The sequence below is a fragment of the Diabrotica virgifera genome, chromosome 2, assembly GCF_917563875.1.
Source record: "Diabrotica virgifera virgifera chromosome 2, PGI_DIABVI_V3a".
Classification (NCBI taxonomy): domain Eukaryota; kingdom Metazoa; phylum Arthropoda; class Insecta; order Coleoptera; family Chrysomelidae; genus Diabrotica; species Diabrotica virgifera.
Window position 1 is genome coordinate 268906953 of NC_065444.1, and position 18015 is coordinate 268924967.

The 18015-nt window shown below is 32.4% G+C and overlaps 1 protein-coding gene across 1 annotated transcript in view; it reads left to right on the plus strand.

Moving 5' to 3' along the window:
- LOC114327245 (fatty acid synthase) overlaps positions 1-18015 on the plus strand; it is a 119606-nt gene that overhangs the window by 18620 nt on the left and 82971 nt on the right. The window contains exons 6-9 of the mRNA XM_050643189.1: positions 386-666; positions 9970-10313; positions 12799-13447; positions 15634-15886. Of these exons, the coding sequence (XP_050499146.1) occupies positions 386-666; positions 9970-10313; positions 12799-13447; positions 15634-15886 (1527 nt within the window). The remainder of the gene's footprint in view (positions 1-385; positions 667-9969; positions 10314-12798; positions 13448-15633; positions 15887-18015) is intronic.

Sequence of the window (18015 nt, forward strand, 5' to 3'; positions counted from 1 at the left end):
TTTTTTCTCACGTGATGTACAATATACTATTATAGCGCTACTATTTTTGTTTGGGCGCGCGTGTTTTAAAGTGATCATGGCAACATCAGTTACCTGAAAAAGGAAGGTCCAGAGTCAAGTTTTTAATTATTAAACTGACATAAGTAACCAGTAGTGTTACCAATTAATTCCGACGTCAAAATTGCCAATGCCAAAACGGCTGACGTTTATTTGACTTGACGCCCAAACGGTGACCCCCAGATATCCCATGCCTATTTTTTAGCACAGCAAATCGTTTCAATCTTCAATACCTACATATTTGTAATTTGTTCTTTACTTTTTTAATATTATTCTCATTATTCATCTATTAGTGCTTAATCCCTATATATTTAAACTAGTTTTTTAGGTTGTTACAAAAAATACTAAATTCAACGGTGGTATTATCGGAGTCAATTGTTTTGGATTTGGAGGAGCAAATACACATATTGTTATAGATTCAAACAAAAAAGAAAAATCTGCTATCGTCTATAAACGACCTAAGAATCGTTTAGTTCAATTTTCTGGGAGAACAGAAGAAGCAGTATTACATTTTTTGGATGGTGTGGAAAAGAACCAAGACGATCCAGAGTTTCTAGCCATGGTAGATGAAATTCATAAACTTAATATTAAGGGACATACATACAGAGGGTACGTATGTTTTATTTTATTACAATCATCTATTTATTACGAAAATGCTATTATGCATAGAACTTTGATTGATTAATTGCTCAAATATAGGGTTAAGGAGTTAAGCGATTAAAAAGCAAAATTTAATTTTTTTAATTTTTGAATTAAAAATTTTCATCCCAGTAGGATTCTAAGCTAAAGTAACGGCAAAATATTTAAAAATAATTTAAAACATCGTTTTTTCTACTTTCCATTCTTATACCCATTTATACATAAATATTATGTACCTAACGCTCCATATCAGATGAGTCCACTGATAAAAAAAAAAGAAAAATCAGTGAAATCACAGAATTCCTTGCAAAATTAAAAAAAACACCCAGATGCGATCTTCATACATGTATACTTTTCATTATTAAAATCGAACCTATTCTCTTGGAAAATAACATAATTCCAAACTACCAATATAGACCAGTAAGTATCTGTGAAAAAACGTCTATTTTTGGATGTGAGAGGTGGCATTCGGATTTTTGCAGATAAAGTTAGGTGACACCTTCAGTAATAATAATTGACTTATGCTCCTTCTCAAATTATATGCCCGGAACATTAATAAAAAAATTAAAATATTTAAAAATTTCGAAAAACGTCGATTTTTTTCTGTTTTCTTTGCTTATAACTTTAAAACGATTCGTTTTGGAACAAAGTCGTAGAAAAATAAAATAAAGATAATTAAATTTTGTATGATGTACAATAGGTCAAAAATGTCTTAACGTATTACCTTTTCTGCAATATAGCAATAAATACAATATAAGGGGGCAAAATACGCCTGTTGTTATTCAATGTTTTTAACCACTTTGGTGGCACTTAGAACCTTAGTAATTCACTTAGGAAATTATCTGTAACATACTTAAACCGTGTACCAAATTTCATTAAAATCGACCTAATAAATTTTGCATAATAAATTTGCAATCTAAATGTTTTTAAAAAAGTTCAAATTTTTTAAAATCTTTCTGAACAAAAAGTAGACCATTTAAAAGTTGGTTAATTTTTTTACATATAAAGAGGTGCTCTACCTATCTAATACACTTTACATAATTAAAATCGGATTATTTAAGGGGCCTCAGCAATGTTTTAAACTTATAAACAATTTTTTGGCTTATAAAAAAATAGCTTTGTTTAATAATAAAAAAAAAATCATTTTGAACAATGCAAATAATTAAAACCGGTATAATTTGACTTAAACTTTCAAATGCTGTCAGCAGAATTGCTATTTTATTTTTTAATCAATTATTCGCGTTCAAAAATTTAAATTTTTCGATTTTTTGAAAGTTCCACTGCGTTTATCTCGAAAACTATGCATCCTACGAAAAAACTTGTAACAACATTTTTTGCTTAGAATTACCCAAGAAATACAAAAAAAATGTTTCATTTTGCGAAAAATCGATGTTATGTCATTCCTCAAGTTCTTTGTTTATAACAATCTGATCGACATCCAGATCAACTGTTACCCAAAAAAATCGTGTTCTACGGGTCAAAAAAAACATAAAAATCTTGTGTAAGTCCATCTAAATAAAGGAGCGCGTAGCACCCCCTCCTGGCCACAGCATTAATTTGTTTATAAGCCAAAAAATTGTTTATACCTTTAAAACATTGCTGAGGCTGCTCAAATAATCCGATTTGAATTCTGTAAAGTGCATTAGACAGGTGGAGTGCTTCTTTATATGCAAAAAAATTGACAAATCTTTGTATGTTCTAGTTTTTGTTGTGCAAGATTTTAAAAAATTTTAATTTTTTAAAAAAAGTTTGATTGCAAAATTATTATTCAAAATCTAGTAAGTCAATTTTAATGAAATTTGGTGTACGGTTTTAGCACATTACAAAAATTTTTAGCAAATTACAAAAAAGTGTAACCTAAGTGATGGAAAATCATTGAATAATGACAGGCTTGTTTTGCCCCCTTATTTTATATTTATTGCTATTTTGCAGCAAGGGTGATAAATTAAGACACTTTTAACAAATCGCATCTGATAGAAAATTTAATTATCTTTGTTTTATTCCTATACAACTTTGCTCCAAACTGAATCGTTTTAAAGTTATAAACAAAAAAAGTAGAAAAAAATCGATGTTTTTCGAAATTTTTAAATATTTGAATTTTTTTATTAATGTTCCGGGCATATTTGAGAAGGAGCATAAATCAATTATTATTAACGAAGTTATCACCTAACTTTATCCGCAAAAATCTGAATGCCACCTCTCACATCCATCTAAAAACAGATCCTTACTGGTCTAATATAGCTTTAGACAAAACATAGTACTATCGAATAAATATAAAGAAAGTCACAAATAATACTACGATTGCTACGTATGCAGATAGAATTGTCTTAATAGCTACTCATGTAAATCCAAGAATAGCATCCAGAAATTTGCAAAACTATTTAAACCAATTATTGGAAACTTGGTTAAAACTATAGCGTATCAAAGTAAATAATAATAAATCAACTCATATCAGTTCTCAATGGTTCCCTTCATACGAAGAGAACCATTCTCGTTGGAACTTTACTGCGCTGAGCAGATGGGACGTGAATTATAAATTGTAAAATTCCCTCATCTTCCTTAGTCTCAGCATCCGTATGGCTTGCAAATTGTAGAAGCCTCGGAGGTGTAGCCAGAGAAGGTTCCCATTGTTTTCAGTCTGGTGGGATGTAGAGTAACATTACGTTATTTTATATGCCATCAGAGTGAAAACTTTCTCTTTTGCTAGCAGTTGCCGCTAGGGCATCGATGCCATTTCGTTCGTTGCAATCCGTGTCTGCACGCCGGGGTATGTTTTAGCTGGATCAGAGAGAGCAGCATATGTGCCTGCTGATGAGAGACTAATCAGTTTCGAAACCGGTAGACGTGCTTGCTGCACTCTCTGATTGGACTAGAATATGATGCGGCTGTATTTTCGTTTTGCAACGAAATTGAAAACGGTTATTCATTTTTTTCTCAACTCATATCACTGTCACGTTAAAAGACAGAACTGCTTTATGGTATCTGTAAACCGCAAATTACTGATTGCTAGGAAAGATGTCGAATATCTGGGTATCCGCATAGATAATTACCTAAATTGGGGAAAACATATATCGTCCAAACGACTACAAACGGGCGTACTTTAAAAGAAAATATACTGATTAACTATTTAGATGGGAAATAAGCCACAATTAAATTGAAAAAATAATTTTATTAACTTTTCGAAGCCCAAATCGGGTTTCGCTGTCAAAATACAAAATACTACTAAAATAAACAAAAATGTTGTTGCTAAGTAAAAAAATTCTTCTAATAATTTATTTAATCTGACTCATTTATATTGGCAATTGAGACGTATATTATACATTTTAAAGTAGAAGACTTTAAAATGATATCGCCAATATTTATGAGTTGCGTTCCTGTGACGACTTTACTAAAAGATAGTTCATTCGATTAAATGAAATCAATCCCAACTCAAGAATATCCGTCACAAAAAAAATCATAGCATATGATCTGTCTTTAAAAAGACAACCAAATGCAACGATGACAGTAAAATTCTCGCGTTAGAGATTCCATAGTAAATCACGAGGAAAAACCAGTAAAAATTAGTAAGTCAATAACATATTGAGTTAGTACAAATTTTATATTTAAGTATTACTTATTGTATATCTTTGTATTATTAATATTATTTATAATTTAAACATATTAAAGTCAGAATTTGGTATTAGTTTTTGAAAGCAAATTCAATATAAGACCAAATACTTAATTTGTCGGGATAGTATCACGAGGTTTTTTTCCTGGTTTTCCCTCGTGATTTACTATGTAATTTCTAACGCGAGAATTTTACTGTCATCTTTGCATTTGGTTGTCTTCTTAAAGACAGATCACATGCTATGATTTTTTTGTGACAAATATTCTTGAGTTGGGATTGATTTCATGTAATCGAATGAACTATCTTTTAGTAAAGTCGTCCCAGGAACGCAACTCATAATTGGTGATATCATTTTAAAGTCTTCCACTTTAAAATGTATAATATACGTCTGAATTGCCAATATAAATGAGTCAGATTAAATAAATTATTAGAAGAATTTTTTTACTTAGCAACAACATTTTTGTTTATTTTAGTAGTATTTTGTATTTTGACAACGAAACCCGATTTAGGCTTCGAAACGTTAATAAAATTATTTTTTCAATTTAATTGTGTCTTATTTCCCATCTAAATAGTTAATCATAAAAATGCCACAAGGAAATAGCTTCAGAACAACATTAAAAGATACTGGCTCCTGAATCAGAAGTCAAGTTTAAGTATTCTAGGCAAACTTCTTCTATATAATCTAATACGACCAGTATGGATGCACAGGATCCAAATCCTGGGAACTACCAGTAATACAGACATGCAAAGACTACAAAAATTTCAATTCAAAGGCCTCTGTGATGTCTGTAATGCCACATGGTATGTGCCAAACTGTGTTGTTCATTATGACCTGAATGTTGAAGCTGCTAAAGAATCAATCGTCACTCAGAATCATCTCATCCTAATCCACTAGCCAACGATCTTCTGACTCCATAACTGCTTAAAAGACTAAAAAGGTTAGATCCTCCAGATTTCTTCACCGCTATAAACTAGACAGAAATTAGTAATTTGTATAAAAGTCAAAAACTTAGTAATGTTAACTAAATATAAGTAAGGGGTGCTCACCACTGGGTGTAGTAGCTCCCACTGTATTTTTTTATCTATCCCTGTCAATCTCATTGTTTATTCAAAAATGAATAACAATTTTTAATTTCATTGCAACACAAAAATACAGCCGCATCATATCCTAGTTCAATCAGAGAGTGCATCAAGCACCACTACCGGTTTCGAAACTTATTAGTCTCTCATCAGGAGGCACATATGCTGGTCTCTTTGACCCACATATGCTGGTCTCTTTGACCCAACCACGACAAACCCCGGCGTGCAGTCACGGATTGCAAAGAACGCAATGGCAGAGATGCCTCAGCGGTAACATTGTTTATTGTTATATTGATAAGAGATATTTAGACTTAAGAACAAAATAATCGACTCACTTGTTGAATTGTACAGGTTAGAAGTCTCGAATTTCCTAAACCTGTTGTCCGATTTGAGTGATTATGTTAGTCTTATTATTTAAGAAAATCGATGTAATATTATTGTAGCTAGACAGGTAAAGGTCATTTTATGCCGGGTGTAACAATCATACGGTTGTTTTTTTCTTAAAGTTCGGAACACCATATGTAATATTCTAGCATATATAAAATATTTAAATTAAAACTCAATTGTAGTATTAGACTTTCTTGTTTTTACTTTATCGTACGCCATACATAGTATAGTATAATAGATATTACTTTATCGTACGCCGTACGTAGTATAGTATAATAGATAAAGTTATAGGATCGTGCAAAAAATTTTTTTTCAGATTTCACTTTTTTTAGACGTTTTGAGTCCCCCTGAGTCTAAAAGCAAATAAAAAACATGTCGGAAGTATGTATGTACCGATATGTGTACGTATGTACGTACGTATAGGTGTATGTACGTACGTATGTAAGTACGTATGTCGCCACCGCCCAGCAAAAACTACTGGACCGATTTCGATGAAATTCGGTATGAGTAAGTTTTAGAGAATTTTGTCGAGAAACTAAGCTTTTAAAAAAAACCTCTCAAGGGGGGGCCGAAATAGGGGGGTTATTTAGGGCCCATTTTTTCAAATTTTGACCGAAATGAATGAAATTTAATAAAGTTAGCTCATCGATAGGTCAATAGAAATACGAAATTTGACATTTCCAAATTTAAAATGGCGGCCAACATGGCCGAACGCCCACCCGACACATTCCCCTAGATACCTATCTAAAAACTTGTTTAAGATAAGTTTAATTTGGAAAAGTCGTTATATAGCCTAAAGATGGGGCTATAAGAGAAATATTATTGTTTTTCAGAAAAAGTTATGGGTTGCCTATATTTAAGTGGTCAAAATTTGACATATCTTTGAACTAGATTTTCTCAAAAATGTCTCCAAGAAATTCATTTATTTTTTTATATATTTTTGATGTCCTATCGGTAAATTGAATGACATTAGTCAGATTTTTAACTCCCCATAGGAGGGGAGTTATGAATTTTTTATTAAAATATATTCGAGTGCCCGTAACTTCCTCTGTAATAGAAACTAAAATTTGAAATTTGGCAGACACATATGGTACTTTATTATCTATTATCACAATAAGTTTTACCCAAAATATGGTTTCCGGTTGAACCGGAAATGAAAAAAAATCGTAATTTTTTAGATCCGCCCTGTATATTTTTACATATTTTGAAAGAATGAAAAAATTATCTTTCCAATGACATAAAACTCGTTGCTGTAACTCAAAAACTCGAAAAGTTACAGTAAATAGAAATTTTGCTAAAGTCTTGGGTGTGTCCTCACTCACGCGATCATAGCAGAGCATTATTATGGGGCAGTCAATGAGGGTATTTGGCTCCGAATTCCATCCTACTACATCGATGTACTTGATATTTTCACAGTAAGTAGGGAATATCTCAAGAAACAACATCTACCCTATATACTATGGCGCTTTTATCTTGGGGCGGTTCCCACCCCTTCAAGGGGGTGGAAAATTAGTTGGTCAAAATAACCACGGAAGTAGCTAGAGAACCTATTTGTAAGCAAAAACTGATCTATACTTTTTTTTGAGAACTCAATACTTTTTGAGTTATGCGTAGTTGAAAACTAGCCATTTTTATTGAAAAATTTCACACCTCACACCTTTCAAACAATTCACACCTTTTCGGACGGTTTTTTGTGAATACCTTAAAAACGATGCATCGAACTAAAAATACTATATAAAACATTTTTTAGATTATAAATAACAAAGTGATCCGTTCTTTCGTAAATCTTCTATTTATAATACAAAAAGAGTTATGGTAGGTGAAAAGAGTTTGTTTTTTGGTGCAAGCTCACTTTGGTGTATTCAACTTGAAATAACAGAGAAACGGTAGGTTTTAGGTGTATAATGCTACCAACGCCTTTTGTAGTGTTTGAAAAGTCCTTTAAAATGAGCACCGTTAAACGCCGGTTACATTCAAGCTAAGCGAGATATGGTGCAAAAAAAAAATATATGACTAATGTACTTTAAGGAAAAATACGTACATACATAATAAGTACATATATTTAACCCCTCATCCACCAGAATTTAAATGCATCGCTTTTCTTCTGCAATGCCTTTTAATATAGTGTTATTTCTACTTTCAAAAAGTTGAACGGGTTTAAAATGAAAGGTTTGTGAAAAAAATAAGATCAAATTATAGAGCGCATTTTTAAATTTTCTTAAAAATCTTCCTTTTTCTCCATGTAATTCGGAAATAAAAATGTTTCACTCCCGAGAAGGGGTGGAAACCGCCCCCATGATAAGAGCGCCATAGTATATAGGATAGACGTTGAATTAGGAGATTGGGCTACTCCCAAATTTTCATTAAAATCGATGCAGTAGGATAGAATTCGGAGGTAATATCTTGTTCTTAGTCTCGCGCATTGACTGGCGTAATAGAAATAGAATGAAAATGCAAATATTGTAAACTATTAATTTCTCTGAAAAATGAACTAATTTGAAATGAAAGTATGACTAATATTCTATTGATTTATGCAATAATATTTAGTATGTCCCCGAAATCTGGCATCGAACATTTTCTCAAATACAGGAATTAATGATGCGTAGAACCATAAAATATTTTCAAGTATACAGGGTGTCTCTAAAATATCAAAATAACGAGTAACTGTGTTATTTTTATAGAATGCCAGTATCTAGTACGATAGCGATAATAGATCGGTACGATAAAGTTCTCGGGCGGCCCTTCCGTCCAGCGTTTTTGATTAATTTGCTTATGTTCGATATTCGCGGTGTGCAAGTACTTGGAAGGGAAACGAGAAACGACCGTGCGCGAGTCGCGGAGAATATTTCAACTATTTTAAATAATTCATATTGTCAATTGAAATTGTCAAATTGACATATATTTCATACCTTCTGTCATTGAAGCAGAAAAATTATATATTGCTCCACAATATTGATATGATATGCAATTATTATATAAAGGTAAATTTAATTAATTGTATTTTGCTTGTAGTACTGCATTTTAATAACTAATTTTATTTACTACATACAATTGTTTACGTTTGCATAGCATAACCTGCATCTTATTTTTTCTTCTTATTATTTTTTTGGACTATGGCCTTGACAATTATCCAGCAACCAGGACTAATATAATTGGCCAATATAATTAAAAGTGCGAATAAAAGTACAGAGCGTAGAAATAGAGGTCGCTTTGCCGAACTTGCACGGTCCCAATAACATTAAAAATGAGGTATGCTATTTGGTCTTGATTAATATCATTCCAAATCTCGAGAGCTACTGTTTCAACCTCTTGTAGGGTTCTGGGAGGTGACAAACGCTGTCGTAGTCTTCTGCCAGTTATGCCCCACAAATTTTTGATCAGGTTAAGATCTGGACTATGCGATGGTCAATGCAAAGTCCGAAGATTTACCTGTTGTAAATATTCGGTTACAGTTCGTGAACGTGGTCTTGCATTATCGTGCATTAGCAAAAAATTGTTACCAATATAAGGAACGGATAGCATGGTAGCTAAATCCTTCGCTACGTAAGATCACTTCTTGAACACACTCATCGCGGGTCAAATTCCTTGTAGCGCGTTCATTTCCACCAAATAACAATAAAAAACTACGGACTTAATTGAAACTTTAAATAATAAATCCACTAATTTTCACAACAAACCAGACACTTTTTCACTGTTAACCATTTGACATCCATTAAATTGTTAATTTCTCATAGCCTACTTTAGGCTTGTTTATTAAACTAAGCAGAAAATGGGGATTTATTGATGAAAAACATCGCTAGTTGTTAACGTACCTAACTTTTTTATTATCCAACATAAGCAAATGAATAAAAAATAAAATATTAATAACGCCTAAGGCTACAATTGAATTTTAATTTAAATATTTTTTATATGCTAGAATATTCTACAGCGTGTTCCGAACTTTAAGAAAAAAAACACAGTATGATTGTTACACCGGGTATAAAATGACCTGTACGTGTATAGCAATAATAGTATTACATCGATTTTCTTAAATAATAACGCTATAACATAATAAAAAAATCACTCAAATCGGACAAGAGGTTTAGGAAATTCGAAACTTCTAACGTGTACAATTCAGCAAGCGAGTCGATTATTTTTAGTAGCTCTCAAATATTATTTTGTAGAAAGGAGGCTAGAAAAAATTTGTCTTTTTGTTATAGCTATACGGTATTAGGAGAACATCAGATCAAAGAAATTGGAAAATACAACAAAAAGAGACCAATCTGGTTCGTATATACCGGCATGGGATCTCATTGGAACAAAATGGGAAGAGATTTATTAAATATTCCCATATTTAAAAACACTATAACTCGTTGCGCCAGAGTTTTAGAGCCATATGGTATCGATTTGATTAATGTTATCACCAGTGAAGATCCTAGAGTGTTTGATAATATTACCAATATCTTCTGTGGTATAGGAAGTATAGAAATTGCTTTAACAGATTTATTGCATTCATTAAATATTTATCCAGATGGAATATGTGGACATTCCTTAGGAGAAGTTGGTAAGTACTTTATGTGAATTATTTTGTTTTAGCAATTTTGCTAGCTTCAAGCTATTAGCTATTGATAGCACCAGCTTCATATAAGTAAGAAATCGCACAGATAGACCTTTAACATTTTATCTTTACTTCAGCGCATTTTAGCTAATGTTTTTTTTTCTGGGCTGATTTTACAACTCGTGGGCGAGTTAATCAGACAAACATTGAAATTTTTTTCTTTTATTCGAAGGATTATTTATCTATTTATAACTAGCCTGAATCCTGTGGGCTGTCGAAGCCAAAATATTTGAAATTCTCCTACTCGTTCTAGTTTTAGCCAAGCAATTTGATATCCCTAATCATTCTTGGTCCTTTCAACCGTAAGTATATATTGTATTTTTGACCTACTAAACTAACCCTCTTCACAGCCTTTCTCCAGCTTTCAACTTCTCCTCCAGGATTTCTTTGCTCTCCTCCACTAACGTTATATCATTCGCAAAGATCATGGACCAAGATGCATTCTCCTTTAGCTTTCTGTCAGTACCTACATCCATAATATATCAATAATATATCATCAGTCATCAGTATCTTAATCTTATATATATAAAAATCAATTGCTGTTCGTTAGACTCGCTAAAACTCGAGAATGGCTGGACCGATTTGGCTAATTTTGACGTTGAATTATTTGTGGAAGTTCAGGGAAGGTTTATACGGTTTTATATAGTCATATTAGTAGCCACCAAAAATTTTACATCTATATGTATAAAATGCTCTTTTTACAGTGTTTGTTGCCATACTCCTCCGAAACGACTTCACCGATTTTTATGAAATTTGGCAAGTATATTCGACCGGACTGGGAGTAGGTTGTTATCTATATTTCATACCTGTACGTCATAAGGGGGTTACCCATGACGCCATTTCTCTCACAATAATCACGTGAAAAATACGAAATTAAGTAGGCAGCCTCCTTGCTATATTCCGAGCAGAACCGTACTAATTATTTTTTCTCTAGCGCAATCCTTGTCCGAATGGCAATATCTTAATCCGTGGAAATATTCTGAGAACAGAAGAAGAACGAGCAACAAATTTCATCGAAGAAAAGTACAACTGTTTAACTTTTGGACTTAAATTGGGCAAAATATGAATTTTTTAATCTTTCGAAATTTTCAAAAAATATCTCTAAATCGAACTTTTGTGACACAGGCAAGCAGGAGAAAAGTTCTGAGCACACGATAAGAACAAGCAGCAAGTTATAAAATGTTATTTAATTTTAATAAATTTTGTTTAATTTTATTTAATTTTATTTAATTTAAGTATTTTATTTATTTTCGTTTATTTTATTTTGTTTCATTTTATTTAATTTTAGTATTTTTTTTAAATTTATTTATTATTTTTATTCAATTTTATTCAGTTTTATTTATTTTTATTTACTTTTATTCAATTTTATGAAATGGTATTTCATTTTATTTAGTGATATTAAATTTTAATTTAATTTTATTTTGATTAATCAACACCTATATAGTTCGACAACCCCGAACCCAATTATAAATACAGGGTTGTTTTGAATGTAGATAAAATAAAGCTGTTATATTCATTATAAGATAAACAAATTTAAGATTGTAACTGTTGCACTACAATAGTTATTTTCCTAACAAGTGCAGAAAGTCATTCTTTTCCGCACGCGACTGCAGTTTGCCGAACGACGCGAAGCGGGAGTTCGGCAAGCAGTCCAGTGCGGAAAAGAGACTTTCTGCAAGAGTTAGGAACAATATTTTTCTAAGAGTCTTTAAAAAATTACCAAATCTTAATCAATTAATTTAATTAATATGAAAATACATACACAAATTAATTCTTTGACAAGGTTGTCAAAACCAAACTTTCAATATAATTAGTTAGCATGACGACGATCTTGGTTTCCATGACGATGATTCAAAACGACTGTTATTGTATACCGATTTGACCTTCGAATATTATGTCAAAATAATTTTATTTAATCGAATTGTCGCGTTAATTTCATTAAAACAGGAACACAATAAGATATATTTGAAATAAATTAGTAAATAATATCTAAATATTAGTTTATTGCATGTATTATAATTACTTTAAAGCCATATTAACATATATAAATTAACACGCGTTCGGAAAAGTAAAAACCGCGTGCGGAAAAGTAACACGCGTGCGGAAAAGTAACACGCGTGCGGAAAAGTAACACGCGTGCGGAAAAGTGAAACTTTCTAAACTAAAATGCGTGCGCGAAAGTAGACATTTTTGCACCCTCGTAGAAAAAATTTATTTTGTTACTTCTAACTAAACTTTATTACTTCAAACATCATGTGTAATTAGTTAAAAATATTAAAAAAATCTCATTCACATCGAGCATTTTTGGTTTATTAATTACGAATTCCTTTTGTTTATTTTAAGTTTATTGTATACAACAGTTTGTTTTTATCTATTGAGGCAGTACTAAGTATGCCGGGTCAGTTATTATTTAATAAAACTGTTTTTTTAGGTTGCGGTTATGCTGACGGCCAGGTTTCTGTTGAACAAGCAACTTTATTATGTTACGCGAGAGGATACGCTTCGTCCAATAGTACTATTATCCCAGGTCAAATGGCAGCTATTGGATTGAGTAAAGGAGAGGTCTCTAAGATGCTTCCACAGGATATTTTTGTTGCTTGTCAGAATGCCAAAGAAAGTGTAACGATAGCAGGACCCCGGGAAGAAACTAAGGCTTTTGTAGAACAACTATCAGCGAAAGGAATTTTTGCAAAATTGGTAAATTCAGGAGGAATACCGTATCATACGAAATACGTAAAAGAAGCTGGGGACTTATTTTTAGACTTCTGTAAACTAGTTTTGCCTGACCCTAAACCACGAAGTGAAAAGTGGGTATCAAGTTCTGTTCCTGAGTCCAAAAAGCACGAGAAATGGGCACAGTTAAATTGTGCTGAATACCATCACAATAATTTTTGTAACCCCGTGTTGTTCGACCAAGTTTATAATCATATTCCTAAAAATGCAATTGTTATAGAGGTTTCTCCGCATGGTTTATTACAAGCGATCTTGAAACGAGAAATGGGACCAGAAGCTACCCAAATATCTATTACCAATAGGTCGAGTGGAGATAATGAGAAATTTTTCCTGTCAGCATTAGGGAAGTATGTGTTTTTTATTAAAAATAATTCTCTGTTTCCATTTACACAATTTTGCTCATACGTGAAACACAAAAAATAGCGCTTTTATTTTCGTTGGTAGTAATTTTATTAAAAAATAATTACGAGGAAAACAACGAAAAGCCCCAGATACAAAGTTTACTACCTTTTAAACAATTAGAATAATTGAAATAAAAATATAATAAACAATATTTTAAATCTAAGACTATTCGTTAATAAACTGCTTTCTGGCTGCATCCCGTATCTCCGGATTTTACAATATATAATCACAAGGGACGACGAAAGTAGGAGAAAGCAAATAGAGGACGCTTAGGCCACGAATTTACCTTCCTTTCGTCAAGGAAAAGGACCGAAAGACAGTTTCTAAATACTCAAACTGAGTAAAAATGAAAAAGATAAAAAAGATCAAGGCAGGTTTTGTTTATATTTGATTCAGAGTTGGACCACCATCTCCATGTAGCTATTTCAGCATCCTTATGCCTCATCAGTGAAGCTCAGAAGTCTCAACTGTTGAGGCATAAGGATGCTGAAATAGCTATATGGAGATGGAGGTCCAACTCTGAATCAAATATAAACAAAACCTGCCTTAATCTTTTTTATCTTTTTCATTTTTACTCAGTTTGAGTATTTAGAAACTGTCTTTCGGTCCTTTTCCTTGACGAAGGGAAGGTAAATGCGTGGCCTAAGCGTCCTCTATTTGCTTTCTCCTACTTTCGTCGTCTCTTGTGATTATATATTGTAAAATCCGGAGATACGGGATGCAGCCAGAAAGCAGTTTATTAACGAAAAGTCTTAGATTTAAAACATTGTTTATTATATTTTTATTTCAATTATTCTAATTAGTCCTGTCGCCAGGGGGGGTACAACGGCCTCGTTAATTCAGATGGACTTACTCAAGTTTTTTTTATGTATTTTGACCCGTAGAACACGAATTTTTTGGGTAACAGTTGATCCGGATGTCGATAAGATTGTTATAGACCAAGAACTTGAGGAATCAAATAACAGCGATTTTTGGCAAAACAAAACAATATTTTGTATTTTTTGGGCCATTTTAAGTAAAAAATATTTCTACAAGTTTTTTCGTAGGATGCACAGTTTTCGAGATAAACGCGGTTGAACTTTAAAAAAATCGAAAAATTGCAATTTTTGAACCCGAATAACTTTTGATTAAAAAATAAAATAGCAAGTCTGCTTACCGCATTTGAAAGTTTAAGTCAAATTATATCGGTTTTGATTATTTGCATTGGTAAAAATTTATTTTTTTATTGTTTAACAAAGCTATAAACACGTAGGGTTTCCCGTGCTTTTACATACGTTTTAACGCATGTAACGTAGAAATAGTCTTGATTGCACTAGTACCTATTCTACCTACTCGTTCGATTTTAAATGAGAAATCATAGAAACATCACTCACGCACTAGTTGTTTGTAGCTTTGTTTAGCAATAACACAATAAATTTTTAGCAATGCAAATAATCAAAACCGACATAATTTGACTTGAACTTTCAAAGGCGCTAAGCAGAATTGCTATTTTATTTTTTAATCAAAAGTTATTCGGGTTTAAAAATTGCAGTTTTTCGATTTTTTGAAAGTTTAACCGCGTTTATCTCGAAAACTGTGCATCCTACTAAAAAACTTGTAGAAATATTTTTTGCTTAAAATGACCCAAAAAATACAAAATATTGTTTTGTTTTGCCAAAAATCGCTGTTATTTGATTCCTCAAGTTCTTGGTCTATAACAATCTTATCGACATCCGGATCAACTGTTACCCAAAAAATTCGTGTTCTACGGGCCAAAATACATAAAAAAAATTTGGGTAAGTCCATCTGAATTAACGAGGCCGTTGTACCCCCCCTGGCGACAGGACTAAATTGTTTAAAATGTAGTAAACTTTCTATCTGGGGCTTTTCGTTGTTTTCCTCGTAATACGAGAGATGTCGCTAAATTGCGTCTTAGAGGTGGGTTCATTGCATTGCGATGGTTTGCCTTAAATTGGCAGAATTGTTTGTATTTCCTTCAGAGTTGAGACTTCTGAGCTTCACTGATGAGGCATAAGGATGCTGAAATAGATATATGGAGATGGTGGTCCATCTCTGAATCAAATATAAACAAAACCTGCCTTGATCTTTTTTATCTTTATAAAAAATAATTGTTTTATTCAATAAATTTTAGATTCTATCTTGCTGGTGGGCAACCAAATTTAAGAAAATTATACAACGAAGTTACTTTTCCCGTCAGTCGTGGAACTAAAATGTTATCATCCCTCGTAAAGTGGGATCATAGTGTATCATGGTTCAGTAAAAGATATGAACACAAAAATTCTTGTGGAATATCAGTAAATGTTAGCCTATCCGATGAAGAATTTGCTTATTTAGAGGGCCATCAAATAGATGGGAGGATTTTAATGCCGGCAACCGGATATATTGTAAGTACTTAGTATTGCAATAAAGGTCAAACAAAATTAATCGTCTAAGTAAAGGGTTTACTTTTAAGATAGGCAAAATGAGCATACTCCAAGAAATATTTTTTTTTTCATTTATTTTACATTCAGTGGGATTAAAAAATAAGACTTAACGCAGTTTTAGCGCTCCATTCTTCAAAGAACTCATACTTCAAAAACTAAGTAAGCAAGTACTCCCTAAGAATTGGATTCCATCACTCCAATTTGGTTTTCGACAAGGATACTAAACAGTTCAAAATATAAACAGAATAATAGTATGATAAAATTGATCCAAATAATGGCATAATCTAATATCTCCAATATCCAATATCCAATCCTCCAACACCAAATTATTGTTCTATGTGGTCCACATTATGTTCAGAAAAAAGTCACACCATTTTGGGCGTCGGGTTTGGGGGGGGGGAGAAATCGGTAAATTCGTAGTTTTTTATGTTTTTCGTAAATATTTCTAAAACTATGCGGTTTAGCATGAACCACTTTCTATACCAAAACGAACTACATTAAATTTGAAATAAAAAAGGTCCTATGCATAATCCTTCTAAAATGAACGGTTCCAAAGTTGCGGAGGTAGTATACTGTAATTTGTCCAAAAAACGCCTAGCCCAGACATCCAAAGTAAAAGTTTTTCTCCAACACCAAATTGTTCTATATGGTCCACATATTGTTCAGTAAAAAGTTACATCATTTTGAGCTTCCGGCTTGGGGGGAGATGGGAGAGAAGTAGGTAAATTAGTAGTTTTTTACGTTTTTCGTCAGTAGTTCTAAAACTATGCTTTAGCGTAAGCAATGTTCTAGACAAAAATGTTCTACATACAATTTAAAACCAAAAAGGTTCGATACATAATTGTCATAAAATCAACGGTTCCAGAGTTGTGAAATTTCCGAAGGGTGAAATATGGATGTTTTCGATACTTTTTATATTATTTGGACAATTGATGATGATTTTGGGAGGTGAGGTTGACGTTTCTTCAAGGGCTTATCACTAACATACCATCGGCCACTGAAATAGCAAATTTTATTTACAAAAAAATTTCTTTCATCAGTAATAATATTATAAATTGCCCAAAAAATATAAAAAGTATCGAAAACCTCCACTTTTTACCCTCGATAACTCTGGAACTGTTGATTTTATAACAATTATGTATTGAATCTTTTTTGTTTTAAATTTTATGTAGAAAATTTAAGTATAGAACATAATTTACGCTAAAGCATAGTTTTAGAAATATTGACGAAAAACGTAAAACAACTACTAATTGACCGACTTCTCCCCCATCTACCCCCAAACCCGCCCTCAAATTGGTGTAACTTTTTACTGAACAATATGTGGACCATGTAGAACAATTTTGTGTTGGAGGAAAACTTTTACTTTGGATGTCTGGTTTTGGGTCTACTTATACCATACTATAACACATGCAATAAATCTAGCAATATAACAAAAGCAATACTGTCCTTCAGCATTTAAAAATCTTTCCACTGTCCTTCTATCGACTGCTCGAATCATATCTTCATGACAGACAGTTTATTGTTAAAGTTAATGACGAATATTCGCAAAAATTTCCAATCAAGGCCGGAGTCTCGCAAGGAAGTGTCGTGGGTCCCACTCTATATGTATTATTCACATCAACTATTCCACACACTGGCATAGGAACTCTTGCGGACGACACCGTCATCTTAGCAATTCGCCAAGATCCAGTAGAAGCTTCCAACATCCTACAAAATGACTTAGCAAACCTAGAAAAATCGGTCAAAAAATTGAAAATTAAAATAAATGAGGCTAAATCCATCCACGTCTACTTTACTACAAGGAAAGATCAGTGTCCATCACTATACATAAATACCAAAATTATTGCTAAAAACAACTTTTTCAAATACCTCGACATACATCTAGACTCTAAACTTACTTGGAAAGTATACATAACAAAGAAGAGAAATCAAATCGCCATGAAAGTCAAAGAACTCTACTGGTTAATAGGTAGAAAATCAAAGCTAAGCTTGAAAAATTAACTACTTATATACAACACCATAATCAAACCAACATAATGGTATGGTATTGAAGTCTGGGGATGTGCAAGCAAATCTAATATTACTATCAT